Raw genomic sequence first — 18055 nt, forward strand, 5'->3', positions numbered from 1 at the left:
AGTATAAGTCTCTGTACTTTCTTTTTTTAACTGTACCCATTTTACAAACTGTGATTACAATTTTCAATCAATCAATCACATTCAAGTTATGCTTAATTGTGATGTAGGTTTTGATTTAGATTTGTACCAATTAAGCACAATTTTATACATTGTAACTTATAAAGTAGTTCAGTGGTGGTGACCCATGGGTGAAATATACAGTGGTTTTCAACCAGTGGTCTGGGGACCACCAGTGGTCCTTGATGATGTTCCAGGTGGTCCCCAGCTAAATGATGGAGAGTTGGTAACCAAATGGACCATATAGATCTTTAACTCTTGAAACATATCATACAACATATCACGTTGTGCAATTGTCTTTTTTGTGAAAAATGTCCTATGACATGCATGCCCAAAATGACAGCAAACGGCTTGTTGGTTATTCAGTCTAGTTTCTCATGATTAGTTACCAAGTGCCACTGCCAGGAAGCCAAACGAGTGTGTGACCTCATTGCTTTAGCCTTTGTTTATGCGTTGCCATACACCACTGCTCCAGCATGCTGGATTTTGAAGGATATACACCTGTAGACCTGCAGAAGCCTAGTAGCTGGTTAACCACACCCACCTTGAAATCACATTTCATTAATTTCTGGGAATGCAGTGTGATTACAAGGGGGAGTGGTTAACCAGGCTAATCCAGATTGGAGTTGGATTGATGTTATGCTAAGGAATGACATCAGCAAAAATCCATGTTTTTTTCCCCCGTTTTTCTGCTGTTCAGACTTGATGAAAGAGAACTGAAAGAGAAAGCTCGAACACTGTTCGCTCCAGTTGTTTTTATTGCACCCGAGTGCTGCTGTGACACGTCGGGTTCTCGCCCTTATAAGGGAAATCCTACAGTGTGCGAGGGTTTTCGCTGTGGATGTGCAGTTTGTGCACGCATGTCTCTCCCTTTATAACAGACTTGATGAAAGCCAATTTGATTTAAATCTGAACAGTCTGATTAGGGGTGCCAGTTTGAATATAAAAGACTGCATGATTCCAATCATTGTTCAGGGTAAAATCTGATACTGCATCCACTTCAGTGAACACTGAGGAGAAAAAATGTTACAATTTGCAAAACCTTTTTTTTTTAATTCATCATGCAGTTTTTTTCTCTTCAAAAATATACCTCAATATGCATTACACATATTCCATTTGACAATATGACAAATCAACATTATCACAATATAATAATCAATATATGGTGTCACAGTTTTTGGGTTGCTTACTGCATTGGAGAAACCACCATGTTTTGATCGTTATTCAATACTTCATGACTTAAGTAACAACTGCTTTGTACAGAAAACTCCCACAATTGTAGTCATCATTCTAGGTAAGCTTCACTTGTCACATTAGCCCTGGTTTATATTACAAGTTGTAGCAGGACTAGCAATCAGTCCCTAACCTAAACATTGCTGTGCTTGCTTCCTGCATCTCCTTGCATACCTTGCAAAGATGCATACCACATTTTTAATAAGAAGAAAAAGCACTTTTCCATATTGTGTTAATAATGGTGTTGAGTTGGTCATCATGGCCCTGAAAACACCCGCCTGAAGGTTGGTCATGGTCAACTTTAATACCGTACTGTGAACAGAACTAGCTGAGACCTCCCCTACACCCAAATCAAATACATTCATGAGTAAATAAATAAAGACAGTGGTCACCCACTTGTCCTGATAGATTAGTGTCACAAGAAATCCAGAAATAAACAAAATCTCAACATAAAATATAAATAACACACACAAGATTACTAATCTAAAAAAAAAAAAAAAAAGTAGAATACTAAAAAGCTTGGTTACTGTATATGAACTCATAAGTTAAGTTGAAACGTTCTGCAGTCAGCAAATGTTGGTAGGAACTAGGAAGTAACTCATTCTTCATGTACCAATTTAAAACCAGAAAAGCTATGGTCTAGTCCAGTAAAATGTGTTGAGTGTAACCAATGTATTATAACTCTCTATGAGTGTAACATATTGGAACCGTAAATGGTCAATAGCAAAATGTTATTGTCACATGTTCATGTGCCATAGATCACTTTACTGTTGTGTTGTTTGTATTACTAAAACCAAATGCTTTCAGGACTATGGCATATTTAAAGTGCAAATAAATAAAAGTAATTTGTTTTGTAATACAAAAAAGAAAACAGTTCCTTAATGGAAATAGCACTTAATAACTTAAAACGTTAACAGAAAAGTAAAATTTGACCTTATTTAGTTAACTGTCTTTTGACCTGTTGTGCTCAAATTGTTGAAACCAGGTAAATACTCCAGGCTGTTAGCCCGACACTGACTGGTTGATTGGACTGTACACTATGGGGTTTTGACCAGATACAGCCTAAACAAGGACACCTTTTACACCAATGAACATTGACGAAAATCCCATGTCAGATTTCTTAACATCTAATGCCATGCATTACGGTGTGATGTTAACTTTGATAATTTAGATCAAGAAATCCTGTAGTGGGTGTCCAATCTCAAAAAGCACAGGCTGGGCTATAGAGACCCCCAACACTCAGCAGGTGGAAACTGGTCTACTTCTCCCAATTCTGTGCGGAGCTCTTCTCCCAGAGTGAATGTCAACTTGTATCTCATCCGAACCTTCTCCTGCAAGACACACGCGCGCACACACACACACACACACACACACACACACACACACACACACACACACACACACACACACACACACACACACACACACACACACACACACACACACACACACACACACACACACACACACACACACACACACACACACACACACACACACACACACACACACACACACACACACACACACAAGGCTTAGCTTCAAAGCCTCTAGCCAGCCAGTAATGCTTCCTCATAATACCAGCCAATGCTTAAATCTGGCTAATTAATTGCATGCATTTGAAATTGGAACGTGCCTAATGTAGTACATGAACTGAAAACACTTTTTACTTGAACCAATATGTATTGTAGAGTATGTGAATACAGTAATTAAAGACCTAGTGAAATGAAAAATACAGACATTTTATTTTGAAGTTTCACTCTGAAAAGGAAAGCTGTGTGTTTCTCATGCACGTACTGTATGCACGCACATGCAGAGTGTTAACTTTGTTTACAAAGTGACAGAGAGACGGGCAGCAAAGTTCATGGCTTATTTATAACCTATAATGTTTTCAGTTACATATTTTAAGGTGATGTTTAAGTTTAAAACAAGTTGACACTGTCTGGATGTCATCTTGAATGAGATTAAGAGCGCGTTCGGAAATAGCGCACTGAGCGCACACAAACTAGTGCGCTCCGGGTGCACATTTCCGAACGCACCCTAAATACGGAGTAGTTCTGTAATCAAAACCAGCTGTATTTCGAGGACAACGCAGCAATGGTAATCAAACAGGTGAATTAAATCAAGATTCATATTATATGCATGCGAGTCTCTACACGACATCACACAGCATGTTTTCGTTCAAAGGAAGTAATTCAAATTGTCTTTTTATTGACTTTTGATATAAAATACACAAACATGAAAAATGTCCCATTGTTTTGGCATTCATTGTTAGGTATGCCCATATGGTGACCACAGATGGTCTAAATGTGTGAAAAACATATTATTCATTTCACTAGGTCTTTAAGACAACTGAAGTGGCTTGAGGTGGTCTCCCTGCTCTTCTGTTGAAACATGTGGTCAAGTAGGACCCCCGGTTGGACGTAGCGCATGGAAGGAACACGTTATTCCAACCAGTTCCGTTCCCCTCCATCAGGCTGGTAGGACCTACTTTTGGTTAACAAGGAGTACTGAATACAACTCAAATTCCAAAAACTGTGCACTCCCTTACGGCTGTAATAGATTTGGTGCCCACACAGGGGACCCGGATTTGAACCCCGGGTAGTAAATTAAAGTTATGGATTTCAGCTTTAGAGAGTGAATGTACTAGAATGTTTAAATAAAATGCAGAGCTACCTTGAGAGGATTGGCCAGTAACATGACCTGGGTGATTGCAGCAGGGGAAAGGATAGGGTTAAATGGAGCCAGGTCTGTTCCCGAGGGCGGTTGAAGCCTCACCTTCATTGACTGCAGAGCAGGGGAGGAAGGGGTTAATGATGTCGGATGACCTGAATGTTTTTTTTAGTAGCGTACAAGCTTGTAGATCAGCCATTTTTGCTATGCTATTTTCTTTGCTATTATTACCTTTTTTAAAGTATAAAATGTATAAAAGTCCCTAATTTCTTGGTATATTTCAGTTATTTGTCATGTCTGTCCTGTGCACTTTCATTACGAAGCCTAAAAGCAAACAGAAATGTAATTTCTATTCATATTAAATGTTCCAATTGCCAATGCCAAAATCACAATTAAATCGTTAATCACAATTATCAACTTAAATCGTGACAGCCCTACATACATAAGCGATAGTACATTTGTTTTTATCTTCACACATCAAAACGAAATGGTAGGAAGTGGAAGGTGAAAGCATGGAGGATTGGAGGTACTGAATTTACCTTAGGCACAGCTGCCTGCAAAATGACATTGGTGACAGGCAGTGGGGCTGTGTTAAGCATGGACGCCACCATGACGAGAACATCCGGTCTGCCCGACGGGCAATCTGTGGCAAAGTGCAACAGAACGCGGATGCCATCCTTGTCATATACCGTCACTGGACACACTTTGCCTAATAACAGAGACAGAGAAAGAAATGTTATTTTAATCCATTATTCAGGACATATAATTTACTAAAGACAGAAGTCAACACTGTTATGCCATAAAGTAACTCAGGAATAGGAACTGCAATTTCTTGTGGAAAATCACCTCTCAGTGAAGCTTTTTCTTCTTCTCTCAAACCATTTACATTGACAAGAACAGCGGTATGGCTCCTCTACCTTGGGCCAATATCTCTCTTTATGTGGGGGGCCGAACTGCGGCAACGTGAATTTGTTTGGCCTTTTTTAACGTCAATTTACGTTAGAAAGGCCAAATTAGAGGAATATCTCAATTTAAATTAACATTACGACTGTTTTCACCCCCATCATGCCAGCTGCTCTCTCTGCACGGTCACTCTCAACATAGGGTGCGTTTGGAAATGTGCATGTGGAATGTGCTCAGTTCTTTGAGTGCACTGGGCGGTGACGTAGAACGCACCGATTGTGGCTTATTTACAAACGACCAGTTAAAACAACACACACACAACAACCTGTAGGTGGCAGGAAAACAACTTTTTCTGAAAAGCAGCATGGGCCATTAGGCTAGTCAATCTAAGCTAAAAAGACCAAAAATAAATTGCAATAGTAATCGTTCAAGGTTTTTTATTATCCTTATGGTCATCCAAATAACATTAAAATGGTGAATTAAATATTTAGTGGATAATGGTAAATTCAGGGTTGAAAGTTGGGGTACCATTAAGAACCTATATAAGGCAAAAATGTATGTGACATGTCAAACTAGGGGATTTTCATGATTCTGAACCCAATACAAGCATTCGTTTTGAACGAAAAACACTCCTTGGGCTAATTTCGGCCATAGACTCTTGCCCAAATGTGCCCAAATGTGATGACCTCATCACATTTGTGATGACTGATGACGGCTATGGCCGTTTTTTATAAATAAGATGTTGAGGGTAAAATCTCCTCATACATTAGATGTTTTTGGATACCATGTGATTCTGCATTATCATGTGTCATATTTAGCTTTGCAGTCGCTACTGTGCATGTGCAACTATCACCAGATTGTAAGGGAAGAGAGTTGGCTCACTCCTCTTTACTTACACTTAACACTGGAAAAACTATGGAAAAACACCCATGATTAATTGCGATTAGTTGCCGATTCGATTAATCGATCAGTTGACAACTAATTGAATAATCCATTCGATTATGATTCATCGTTGCAGCCTTAGTATGTAATATGTACTCATACAGTATGTGTGTGCACCTGGTATTATATAGGACCACAATGTGTTGTGGAAGTAGTACATTTTGCATTATGGGCAGGTCACACATGCAGTGTACCTCAATGGTTATTCTACATGTCATAATAACCATTAATAAGAGCTTTCACTTTGTAGACAAAAATGTAAAAGATGGAGCTCATGCAAATTTTCACAAGAATCAATTAAATAAATCGAACTTGTACCAATATTTAACTTTAAATAACAAAAGTACAAAAACATAAGATTACCTAGAAACCTGGACCTCTAGATTGTTGTCACGTCATACCTGGCGTCAACCTCAACCATTTACCTAAAGTTTACTTAATTATATTATTAAAATAAAGGGCATTTTTATGCAACTCACTTGGTGTGATGGCATCCAGTGGAACAAAAACCTTGGCCAGGGAGATCTCCTGGCCTCTGACTGGACTGGCTTGGCTCAGAGGTAGGGCTGGAGACAGAGAGCACAGCAGAGGACTAGCATTTGTCTGACTCCCAACCGGCTGTGGATGCACATTAATGGATTCACCTGGAACCCCCGCCAGGAGCAGAGGGCTACATCTGGAGGACGGAACACCGTTACTGGAGGATGAGCCAGCGAGAGCGTCAACATCCTCGCTCAAATCCAGTAAGCTGCCAGGGTCCATGACACTGTCGAGAACAACATTTAATGACAGATTTAACAAACACCAATACATAACACAATGGAAGGACATCCAACACCTGAATACGCAAATGTGGAACTTAAAAACGTAAGTTAAAACTGAAGCCATTGCTCACTTTTTAGGGCAGTCCAGGTCTAGCATAGCGAGGTCCTGCAAACTGTGGTGAAGTGAGGCCGACGCAGGTGGGGCAAAGCTGCAGGGAGAGGAGGGCGCCGCATCATGCGCCTGAGGTAGGATGGCCACGTTGCTAGACAGCACAGCAGAAGGGGGAGAGGTAGCGGTGACCGCACCGAGCGACGGCTGTGGGAGAATGATTGGCGCCGAAGGCGATTCAGTGGGAAAGGGAGGGGCGGGGAATGATGCCGTGGCAGGGAAGGATAAGGTTGAGTCTGTTGCGGAAGACTGCTGGGGCAAACCAGCCGGGGCCACGGTCGAAGAAAAAAGCATGTCTGTATGGAAGGACAATGTAGAAAAGGCACGGTTCGGAAGGGAAGCGCTGCTGAAAAGGTCTAAATCTTGGATGGTTTCCTGGAACAGATAATGTGAAAATACTATTATTCGTCGAGCATAGTCTCAGCTACAATAGTTTTGACTTAAATGTTTGACAAAAATTTAAAAACCTGTGAAGACGTCAGCTGACTGCTCCACTTTTCATCTTTAGGTACATTTGAGTTCGATGAAATGGTAACAGGGTCAGCTGCAAAACAAACAAACAACAAATATATATATGCATTCCTTCTCTCCTGAAATCAGAAACAAGCATCTTTGTCTTTATCTAAACAAAATATATTTTGAAGGCTATTAGTGAATAAGTTACAACACTGCCATTAAATGAAATGTACATTAAAAAAAAGACTTGTAAAGGCCAAACTGCACCAATGCAACTACCGGTAGTTGCAACTTCTTTCAACAAATCAGTTCTGTTAAGGGCACCAATGCAACTGCCATAGGGGATAATGGTTGTAAAGTAGTTGCATGTTGCAACTTGCAGCATGGGCGTATCATTGGTGTGGTTTGGGCTTAGGTTTTCTGAAAAACGAGATTCAACTTCAAAAATAGCAGATTGACAAGCTCAAAACGTGTTCCCGGCTTGAAATGTTTAACACCATATATAATTTAGGTGTTCCAGGTCTTAATGGGCAAATAACAATACAGAACTACCAGAACTGTACATTATGGCAATACCTAAAGATAACAGATCTCCATCGAGTAGGGAGACGGCTGCAGAAGGCGAGTTGGGGAAAGGGGCTTGGAGGGGAGCAGTGGGAGTACACCCATAGAGTAGGTCGGCAGGGATGGAGAGCGGGGGGGCTTGGCTCGGCTGCAGGTCCGACGACGGAGAAGGGCTCTGGAGACTGAGACCCGCCAGGTCAATCAGGATCTCTGATTCCATGCTGCTAGTGCTGGATGGGTTGACGCCTGCCCAGGGAAGGTGAGTGAAATGGAACGAGGAACACAGAGTGGTTGGGAGACAGAGATAACATAGATAAAATAGTATTATCTTTTCGAAGAAGCAACATCTGTAGTATTTGTGATACACATGACATGAAAATATGGCAGGCAAAACAAACACTGGTATTTATTTAGTTTCAAGGCAATTGATGGGACTTTCACTTTACCATTGTATATTGAATCTCTACTGGGTTGGAATCCTGTAACATATAAGGACACGCTCCAGTGACTGGCTCACACTAAAGGTCAACGTAAACACAGAGCTGGGGAAAACAGCCTTTTCACCACACAGATCTGTTCTCCCATAAGATATTCAATTTAAATCTTTGATTGCAGACCTACCCACAAGTGCAGCTGCTTTTAAACTTGTGTTGTAGCACACAATATGGGAAAGTTTCTGTATTGTTTTATCATCATTGGTGACAACACTGCAAATGAGGGAAACCTCAATGTCTTTTGAGAATTAATAAAGGCTTGAATGAATGGAGGGGGGGAAAAGTCATATAAAGTAGGTAAATAAAGCATCTGTGTGATAAATTCTGATCCTAAATGGTAAATGGTGCATTTATATAGCGCTTTTTGTCCAAAGCGCTTTACATAGATTGTGCATTACATTCATCCATCCACACACACATTCATACACAGATGGCGGAGGAAACCATGCAAGGCACCAACCTGCACATCAGGAACAATTAGGGGTTCAGAGTCTTGCTTAAAGGACACTTCAACACTAACTGCTGAGGCAGCCCGGCTGCTCTACCGGCCACTCTACCCCTGAGCTACTGCCACCCCATGATCCTACATGTCACTTAAGAAGCAAAAGGTTAGAAATAGCATCCAAATCTACCCACCCTGTGAAGATGGTGACAGTGTGTGTGGCTCCTCTGTCTCTCCATTGATGGTCTGTCCCTCCACAATCATCTTATAAGAGTTAATGACACGGGAAAGGTCATCACTGGCCTGCAGGATATCTCCTAGTGACGGTAACACAGTTAAAAGATTACCCTGGAAAAAGGGTATTCAGGCCTGCACTATGACAACAATCAAAGTCCCTGTTCCAAGTGTGGAGTTGGGACACTGGTGCTGCGGTTAGGGCTGTCACGATTACACATTTAAGTTGACGATTAATTGTCACACAAATAATTGTGTATAACAATTTAATTGTGTTCTTTGCATTTAACATTGGAACGTTACAATTTGTATTTCTGTTTGCCTTTTAGACTTCTTAATCACAAATTGCACAGGACAGATACGACAAATAACTTAAATATACAAATAAATCACTGACTGACACATTTCATATTTTTTCTTTCCGAAAAATTAGGAGGTTGTCCTCTAGGGAAAAAAAGAGAAAAATGTCTGTACCCCCTCTTTTTTCTTTTCTCCCTTATAGGCGAGATACTGTATTTTGTGACCAACTGCTGCTGGTATGAACAATAAAAAATAAAAATAAAAGAAGGACCTAGAAGGAGCTAATTAGGGTTTGTCTCCATCCATTATGTCTCAAATGACCCACTGAAATGTGATTCACATGCATTAATTTGTCTTTGGCGGTGCAAAGACATATATATATATAATATATATTATTTTTTCTCACCTAAGCTGCTGTCATTGTCTTCGGTCTCAGTGGCGAGCTGGAATACAGTCCTTCTGAGTTTGTCACAGTCACCGTACAACTCCTTTAGACAGAAGAAAGGTTGAAAAATAATAATAAGCACACACCACTAAACTGACATCTGCAATTCATTCAAACATTAACGGTACCACGGTCATCTAAATGCATTTATGAGTCATCCAACTTGATGAACTTAACTGGTATGTGGCAGAACTGAATTAGTGATTTATAAATGTATAGAAATGACAATACAGTTGGACAAAAGAGTCCTGGCACTTGGCTGAATTAAATCTTTTAGGTTACATGTAACTAGAACCTATGCAGAAATTCAAAACTAATGTACATACATTCAAACTGTATGGGTGTTAATATACTGTACATAACAACAAGCCCAACAGTAGCATTTTGAATCAGGCTGACAGGGACGCAAGATGTGTACAATTTGCAGTCCTAGCAAAACTGACTGTTGACTGTGCTGCACCGCCAAAGACAAATTAATGCATGTGAATCAAATTTCAGTGGGTAATTTGAGACATAATGGATGGAGACAAACCCTAATTAGCTCCTTGTCTCCATCTGTGGAGTCTTCTGTGTTGAAATGGGCCAGCATTTCATTGAGCAGTTTGACACTGTTGTCGACTTCCTTCAGGGTGTTGTTTCGCTTAATGTCTCTCTTTGCTCTCACCTCATCCTGAGGAGACAAACAGAGAAAACAAAGAGCACCTGACATTTACACCCCGAGGCGACTTAGAAGAATTGTGGTTTCTATGACAATGCTGGTCAAACTTGATTGTCTGTATATAAGCAAGCACAGGCTTGCTGTTAAAAAAAAAAGAACTGACTGATTATAGTGTGTAGTACACACGGAGCACATTTTTGTCTCCACCAGGCCGAAGACATGGGGAGAGAGTATGTTTTGCACTCCGTCCGTGTGTGTGTGCGCGTGCGTGCATGCTTGCATGCGTCCGTCCGTCCGTTACCAGCTAATCTCCGGCACCGTTAGCCTGATCCATGCCAAACTTTGCACACACACTCCCTGGATGCCAAAGACGAACCTCTGGCTCAAATATTCCTCAACGGCCTGTTATAGCACCACCATGAGGCTGATTTAGGCAAAACACATTTATGTACATTACTCGTACACATTTTATCCATACATCACACAATTCGGTATACACTATCTCCATAGTCATGTGATCAACACGGATTTGCACCATTTCCCATCTTCCATCCTGATTGACTAAGATTGGCTTCCAAAGCTGATTGGTCCGATTCGAACAAAATGCCTAAATCACAAACACAGTGTTCAATTTCCGTGAAATTATACACGCACATTTCCACTAGGCTGAGGACGACATGCCACTATTTCTTCTCCAAATCAGCCTCACGGTGGCGCTATAACAGGGCAATTCCTGCATCAATCTGTATACAACTTATGTATGCGCACTCCCTAGAGGCCATGGAAAAACATTTTCCCTGCATCCCTCCACATCTGCCGGTTCTAGCGCCACCATGAGGCCGATTTCTGCAAAACACATTCGCACAGATTTCATTCAAATCTCACGCAAATCGGTACACATGATCTCTGTAGTCGCATGTGATTAAGACGAGTCTGTTGGGTTTCTCAGATTCTACACTGATTGGCTAAGATTGCCTTCCAAAGTTTTCAGGAGTGGCCCATTTTGCACAAAATCCTGCTCATCCAGAATTCTATCCTCAGAGAGTGATCTGGCTGAGAGTGATCTGGCTCTACATTTCCTCAACAAAATGAACACACACACCCCTATCCTCCTGGTGGAGACCTGTGCCCAGAAGGGCACTTTTTCTAGTTTATTTTATTTTTGTAAGAGTGACACAGCTGTGCGCTGTCTAGATCAAAGATAGTCCAATATATAAGACTGGCCAATATAGCGGTCTGATATTATAATTTTGTATCGACATTGTCGCCCTAGGCTAAGGATGGTGATATGATATTTTTATTATTTTATAAAACACATTTTCACAAAATAGATTAGCATAGACATTTCTGATAAAGATGTTATCTGGTATCTGTTATCTGGTATCTGGTGTTTCACATGTGTTTTGAGTGCAAAAAAGAACATGTCAAGCACTACTATAAATAGTCAGTAAAGCTTGAAATGTTAAATAGGGTCAACAATAAACATGGCCTGCCTAGAACCAAAGGCATGTGCACAAACTGCACAAGCAGTGGTATCAGACATCTTTTAAAACAGTAACCGTGTTCGCTGTATTAATTAGAGATTAACTCTTTAACTTGAGTGATACAGAACACAATATCACCTTTCACGTTCTCTAAAATATTTGATATCGGCCTTGGAAGATCCAGCAACCTCTAGTCTAGATAGCAACATTCCACAACTTGCCTCTTTCACCATGTTCTTGATGAGCCGGTTGGCCTCCTGCAGATCTTCCGGCTTTTTGCTCTTCAGTAGCTCTGCTAATCTCTGCAGCAAGAAAAACAAAATAACCAGCATAAAAGATGGTTTCCCACAAGATGGACATCTGCGGGAAACCAAAACGGCCAAAGCAGCATAGCTAAAGTCAGCTCCCAGGCCTTGAAAAAGCAAACTTCAATCATCAATCATCCTGCGTATGTCAAGACGTACATTGGAAGGTCATAGCACACCATCATTAGTTTGATAAAGCACAACAAAACTAAACAAATGACGTAGAAACTATGAAAGCAGTTTCAAGGTTTCAGCTGTGATACAGAACGCTTGGTTGCTGATATGAATTTATTTTTAATTTCACCTTCATTTATAAAAGGTAAAATCTTACAATGGGCTATATCTTGCGCCACCCCTTAACCCTTATCCCTAAACTAATTTGCCATTTTTTTACTATTTAAAAAAACCTTTTAAAATAGTTGAAATAGCAGATCTACAAGCTCACAACATGTAGATGTAGATTGGCTAGTTGAACTATTTTAAAACGATTTAGAAAATAGTAAAAAATGGCCCCCCTAGTGGCGAACGAAAGTGAAACTTCTGGGAACTCAGATTAGGTGACAATCAGACTTTTAACATAGTTATCAAGATGTACAGCATGATGGGCCAAGACTAGCAGTGGTGGAAAAAATGTCCACCTGAAGAAATCTCAGAACAGACTGAACTGAAATCTATCTATCATTGGGATATTTTCTGGTGAAATAATTTATAAATTTGCTAATTCAAGTTATCCCCTCCTTTTAAGTCAATGTTCTATGAATGTTTTATAGATACAGTAAAAAAAAGTACCTTGCTTTTCTCTTCATTTTCAAACACAGGATTCTTGGGATTTAAGGAAGGTGATGGTATTAGTGTGCTATCAAGGGAGATATCTGGGTCAACTGAAACGATACCTGCAACATAAAACACAAAACCAACTATAGTCAGGTTTGTAGGCTTGGGGAGTGCAAATACAGAGCACAGTTGTTTAAATTCACAAATGTGGGAGGAATGCATGTGAATATGATTAACATGTGAGTGCCAATGCTTTTTCTTTGATGGTGTGCCCCACAACAGTAGTATGTGTAGCCTCGCTGCTCTGTCAGTCTTTATTATATGGTGTGTCTGGGGGTGCCGCCCAATACAATGTGGATAACAGGATGTTGGCCCGCTTGGTCCGCCCTCAACCTTCCTCTTCCGGTGTGGCGCTTATGATTTAATTCCACTAAACCCCAATGTTGTACATGCACGTTCTGAATGCCCCTGCCAACAGATTCAGTAGCGCAGCTCGGAATCTGTTCTCGAAGAGATTAATCTCACCCTGCTTCTTCAGCATATCATATGCTCCAGAGATCTTCCCCTCGTCCGGTAGAGAGACAGTCCAACTGTACAGCATCTCAATCACCTTCGTCTTCACTTTCTCAGATACTCTGTCTCCTAGGTACTGGAGACACAGGTACTGGCAGTGAAAAAATAACATTCTTTGCATTGTATATCAATGGCGATCAGTGCGTCTTGGGGTGTGTATCTATTAAGCAACCCAGTTATGCAAAGATGCAAAGTTATGCCCCCGCCTGCCTCCCCTCCCTCCCATTAACAATTCTGTCCCTATCGGTACATGACTCGAACGGTGCTAGTGGCCATCACAACGTTCAGCACTGCGACTAGCTCGCCTAATGGCAGTCTCGGCGATGCCTCTCATTGCTCAAGCCCGCCAGAGATGGTGCAACTCTGTCGTCGTAGCAGTTTTCTTTTCTCACCAAGTCGGCGCTGGGGCGGACAAAAACTATGCCTAAACCTAACTAACGTTAATCCCAATAAAATAAATGTGAAACGGAGAGGGATTCGATACCGAGGCGCTAGGATTGGAAGTCTCGTGCTTAACGGTGCATGCCACAGAGATATCTGATATTGTAATTGTTTGGGGAGATATTTAACACGGTCCGTCCATACATGTGAGAGGCAGTTCCGAGCAACGAGCTATCGCCAATCAGAGGCAGGCGGGGTTGGGTCTTTGTGTAACTGGGTTGCCTAATAGAGTGACGCTACTTCGGGCACCTGATGGCAGAAACCTTTGCCAACTTACTTTGGGGGAAACTACTTTGATCAGTTCATTCAAAAATCTGAATTTTCCAACTTCACTGTGAAATCTTCTCTCGCAATTCTTCATGCAAGCTTCTAGAACCTGTGAAAAGACACAATATGCCCAAGTTCAATGTCCATGTCATATCAAGAAGAAGTTATTTACCCTCTAGCATACGTTTAGGGCCTAGGCTTTATGAAAGAAAACATACCGCCAAGGCTTGTAAAGCCTCCCATTCTTGTGGAGACTGGATCTTATGAGCTAATAATCTTACAGAGATCTGTGGGCTGAGAAAAACAAAAACATATAAGTAAATATTGCATTACAATGTTTACTGTAACAGCAATATTGGAAACAGGATGTAGTAGGCTTGTTCCATTTCATTATCACAGGGACAGGTCACAGGAGTAGTAATACTTGGTAGGAGCTATATATACTAGCACAAATTCAATCATAGATGAGATAGATGAGACAGACAGACAGACAGACAGACAGACAGACAGACAGACAGACATCTGTCCATACCCCTCCAGCTCCTTATTGATTTGATCACAGAATCCCATGATGTACTCCCATTCCTCTTGTCGGTTGGAGGGACTGGTGGCTTTGTCTGTCAAAGAAAATAAACAGCTTCAGGCCTTAATTGTCTTCACAACTCAATACAACCTGTACTTATGTTTTTTTGTATTATTATTATTTTCTTTTTTACTTTGATTCAGGTTATTCTCCATTTCTTTGTTTAAAATGAGTTGAGGGCTGGGGGTGTGGGTGAGAGAGTGTGAGCAAGCTAACTGTATCTGTATGTGTGTGTATTGTGTATTTGTAGTGTATTTAATGTCTTACTTGTGTTATTGTGTATAGGACCGCCTCTACAATGAGATGCTGCATCTCAAGGGGCTATCTATCCTCTCAATAAATACTGACCAGTCACAGCTCATCTAGCCGCATTTTGCAACACTATATATTTATTTTAATGTTGAATCTAGAGTTGCAACACCAGCCATTGACAGCCCATATATCCAAACAGAAAAGACACTCACCAACATTGCAGCTGTATTGAAAAGCGTGTCCTCTTTCTATCTGCAAAGTGTTTGTTTCATAAAAATCCACCATAGACATGTTATGAGCTTATTTCTTCTCCTTGGCTTTTAGTGAGCTGAGGCAGCCCTGTCTTCCCCTCACTGGGGCAAATGTTTTCTTGTTTGTTTATTGTCTGCTAATGTCTGTTTATTGCATTGTTTGCTCTTTGTTTTCTGTTAACCTGTACAGCACTTTGGTTGACTTGGTCATGTTAAATGTGCTATATAAATAAAATTGAGTTGAGCTGAGCTACTTTCTGTCAAGAAAAAAAGTGATGTCGAACGTAATGTCCTGCTGCCTCCTCCATAATGTGCAATTTCAAAACAGGTGGTATGTAGGACTAGGACCATTGAGTGAAATTAGAACACTTAGTTATCACCTGCATGGGATTTATTGACAGCTCATATAACATGTCTATGGTTGATTTGTATTAAACAAAAACTTTACAGATATAATTAAAAAGGATAATTCAAGCTTTCCGTACAGCTGCAATGTTGGTGAGTTGACTGGAGCCGCAATTTCCAACACCAGATATGATGTATTATTATTGTTGTTGTTATTATTTTAATATGTTGAATCAGATTAGGACTTTTCTGTTTGGATGTCAGTGGTTGGTGCTGCAACATATTAGGTCATATTAGTCTTGCTAATTGCGTCTAGCTTGACTGCTGCTGAAGACATACATTATTCTCTAATAAAGCCAGCTATGTTATAATGCAGTCGGGATAACAACAAAGAATTAAAGCAGGTGTTGTCCGACAGTGACAGCCTGCAGGTGACATGATGCTAAAAACAGGCTACAACTAAGCTAATACAGTAAAAATATATATCTTTTTAATTGCACGCGATAGCAAGAAAATTGAATTGTACCCAACTCGGTGTAACTCATTTTAAGTAGCCTATTATTCAAAACAAAACATCGAGGAATAGCATGGCATGATCATTATGGTTTGACAACACTCGTAAAGCAGCACATTCTACAGGGAAAGCATTGTCAATTTGTCATATGTATATAAGCAACATGTCAAACACCGCCGGCTACATCGCACGTTATTAGCACATTATTTATTATATGTGTAAATGACGTGAAAATAGATCATTTGAAGGAGTACTTACTGAGCCAAGACTCCAAAGACTCCCCATCACCCGCCATGTTTTCTCTCTCTGTCTCTGTCTGTCTGAGGCAAACAACCCGTGACTCTGTGTGGATGTGATGGTGAAAACTCTGCCCTCGTGTGGTCAGAGACTGTATCGATCGTACACATTGGTCTACTTATAACAATATTAGCCTGCCAATAAAAATAAACTGCAGTGGTGGAAAAAGTTAAATTATCAATACTGCCATGCAGAAATACTCTGTCACAAGTAAAAGTCTGGGATTCAAAATGTACTTGACTAAAAGTACAAAAGTATCTGCATCATTCATTCAAAAATATACCTAAAGTACCAAAAGTAAAACTACTCCTTGTGCAGAATGTCCCATTCTACATGTTCATACAAAAAAATATTTTGAAAATAGCAGATAAAAAATTGCCGATAATAATAATCAGAATCAGAAAAGTAGTAAAACGCAAGTTTTCAAATAATTGTACTGGAGTAAAAGTGCAATATTTGCCACTGAGGTGGAGTAGAAGTAGTAAAAGTACTGTAAAAGTACTGACAAAGGTACCTCATCCACCGATGATAAACTGTGCCTGTCTTTGAATGTATTTAATATGGGTCATCATGTACAGTTAGTATAAACTATAAGATTTTGTCCCCCACAATGTGAAATACAGCATAGGCCTAAATTGGGTTTAGTTTTTTATACAGGTAGAATGGGCACAAACCTCTCATAAGTAAAGAATAAAATTACCGTTATACTATGGAATGGTTGGACACAATATAGCTTATTCGGGGCCAGATCTGACTAGTTATGATATGACTTAAGTTGATCTGGCCTCGATCGGACTCTCTCTGGACGTCCATCAGGTGATATCCTGAGGCAGTTCGATCCGACTAGTGTTGGTTTGACTTGATCTTGCACCAATCTAGACATCACTAATTTGTCCAGGTCCTGACCGGGCTTGATGGGAAACGATTCCATAACCAGTTGCAAAAATGGCACATCTTGAACACGACATCCAATCATCCGCAAACTGGCATCGCATGTTGGGGGCCCTCTATAGCTTCCAAAAACACTTTCAGTTCTGTCCATTTAGGAGTGCTACAAACCTGATGCACAGCCCCACGTACCTCTCATGTGCACCCTTGTCCAGTGTCACACCATAGTCAAACCATCACTCATCAAATAAAATACTGCAATACTGCTCTCTCCTCCATGATTACATTTGCGTCTGATGAAAAGCCGAGAGGCTCGAAACGTGCACTGCGGATCTTACTTTTTGTTATATTGTCACTACCTCGGCCCGGCACCTGACTTTAAGTGAGTGCTTTATTGTACTTTTTTACATTTCTTTGTAGGCCTACAGTATGTTGTTTTTAGTTTTTTAGACGGGCAGATGAAACAAAACATAATCTCTGGCTCCTGGCCTTCCAGCCTGGCAAAGATAACTAGAAAAACTGCATATTATTAAACACTATTTAAAAAACACCAATGCCTAAATGCCAGAATATGTTCTCTCTGCTCTGGGGCCCATCCTTCTCCCCCCATTACTCCTGATAGGAAATTAATGGGAGTTTGCAGTGAGAAATGATTATTATTGTAGCATTATTGTTATTATTATTTACTGTATATTATTTACTATGAAATCATACATTTTTGTCCGTCAGTGTATCACTCAAAATCCC

At 40.4% G+C, this 18055-nt stretch overlaps 1 protein-coding gene across 1 annotated transcript; it reads right to left on the minus strand.

The window, feature by feature from the left end:
• Positions 1 to 854: 854 nt before the first annotated feature.
• On the minus strand, positions 855 to 16488 carry gga3a (golgi associated, gamma adaptin ear containing, ARF binding protein 3a). Its single transcript, XM_079499801.1, has 17 exons — positions 16382 to 16488; positions 14711 to 14795; positions 14397 to 14472; positions 14189 to 14287; positions 13423 to 13546; positions 12913 to 13016; positions 12040 to 12120; positions 10209 to 10346; positions 9638 to 9719; positions 8892 to 9014; positions 7774 to 8007; positions 7209 to 7285; positions 6704 to 7116; positions 6288 to 6574; positions 4503 to 4672; positions 3967 to 4077; positions 855 to 2621 (listed from the first exon to the last, which is right to left on the minus strand). The coding sequence occupies exons 1-17, from the start codon at positions 16416 to 16418 to the stop codon at positions 2511 to 2513; spliced, it is 2352 nt and encodes a 783-aa protein (XP_079355927.1). The 5' UTR covers positions 16419 to 16488; the 3' UTR covers positions 855 to 2510.
• Between the last annotated feature and the right edge of the window lie 1567 nt (positions 16489 to 18055).

The sequence above is a fragment of the Electrona antarctica genome, assembly GCF_951216825.1.
Source record: "Electrona antarctica genome assembly, chromosome: 4".
NCBI classification, from domain to species: Eukaryota; Metazoa; Chordata; class Actinopteri; order Myctophiformes; family Myctophidae; genus Electrona; species Electrona antarctica.

Excerpts from the sequence above, each read along its gene's own strand:
- gga3a (XM_079499801.1), bottom strand. The coding sequence starts at position 16,418 with ATGGCGGGTGATGGGGAGTCTTTGGAGTCTTGGCTCA. Across the intron at positions 9,720-10,208 it reads GAGACAAGGAGCTAATTAGG|GAGTTGTACGGTGACTGTGA; the intron begins GTTTGTCTCCAT and ends TTCTGTCTAAAG. Across the intron at positions 4,673-6,287 it reads ACTGGATGCCATCACACCAA|GCAAAGTGTGTCCAGTGACG; the intron begins GTGAGTTGCATA and ends CTCTGTTATTAG.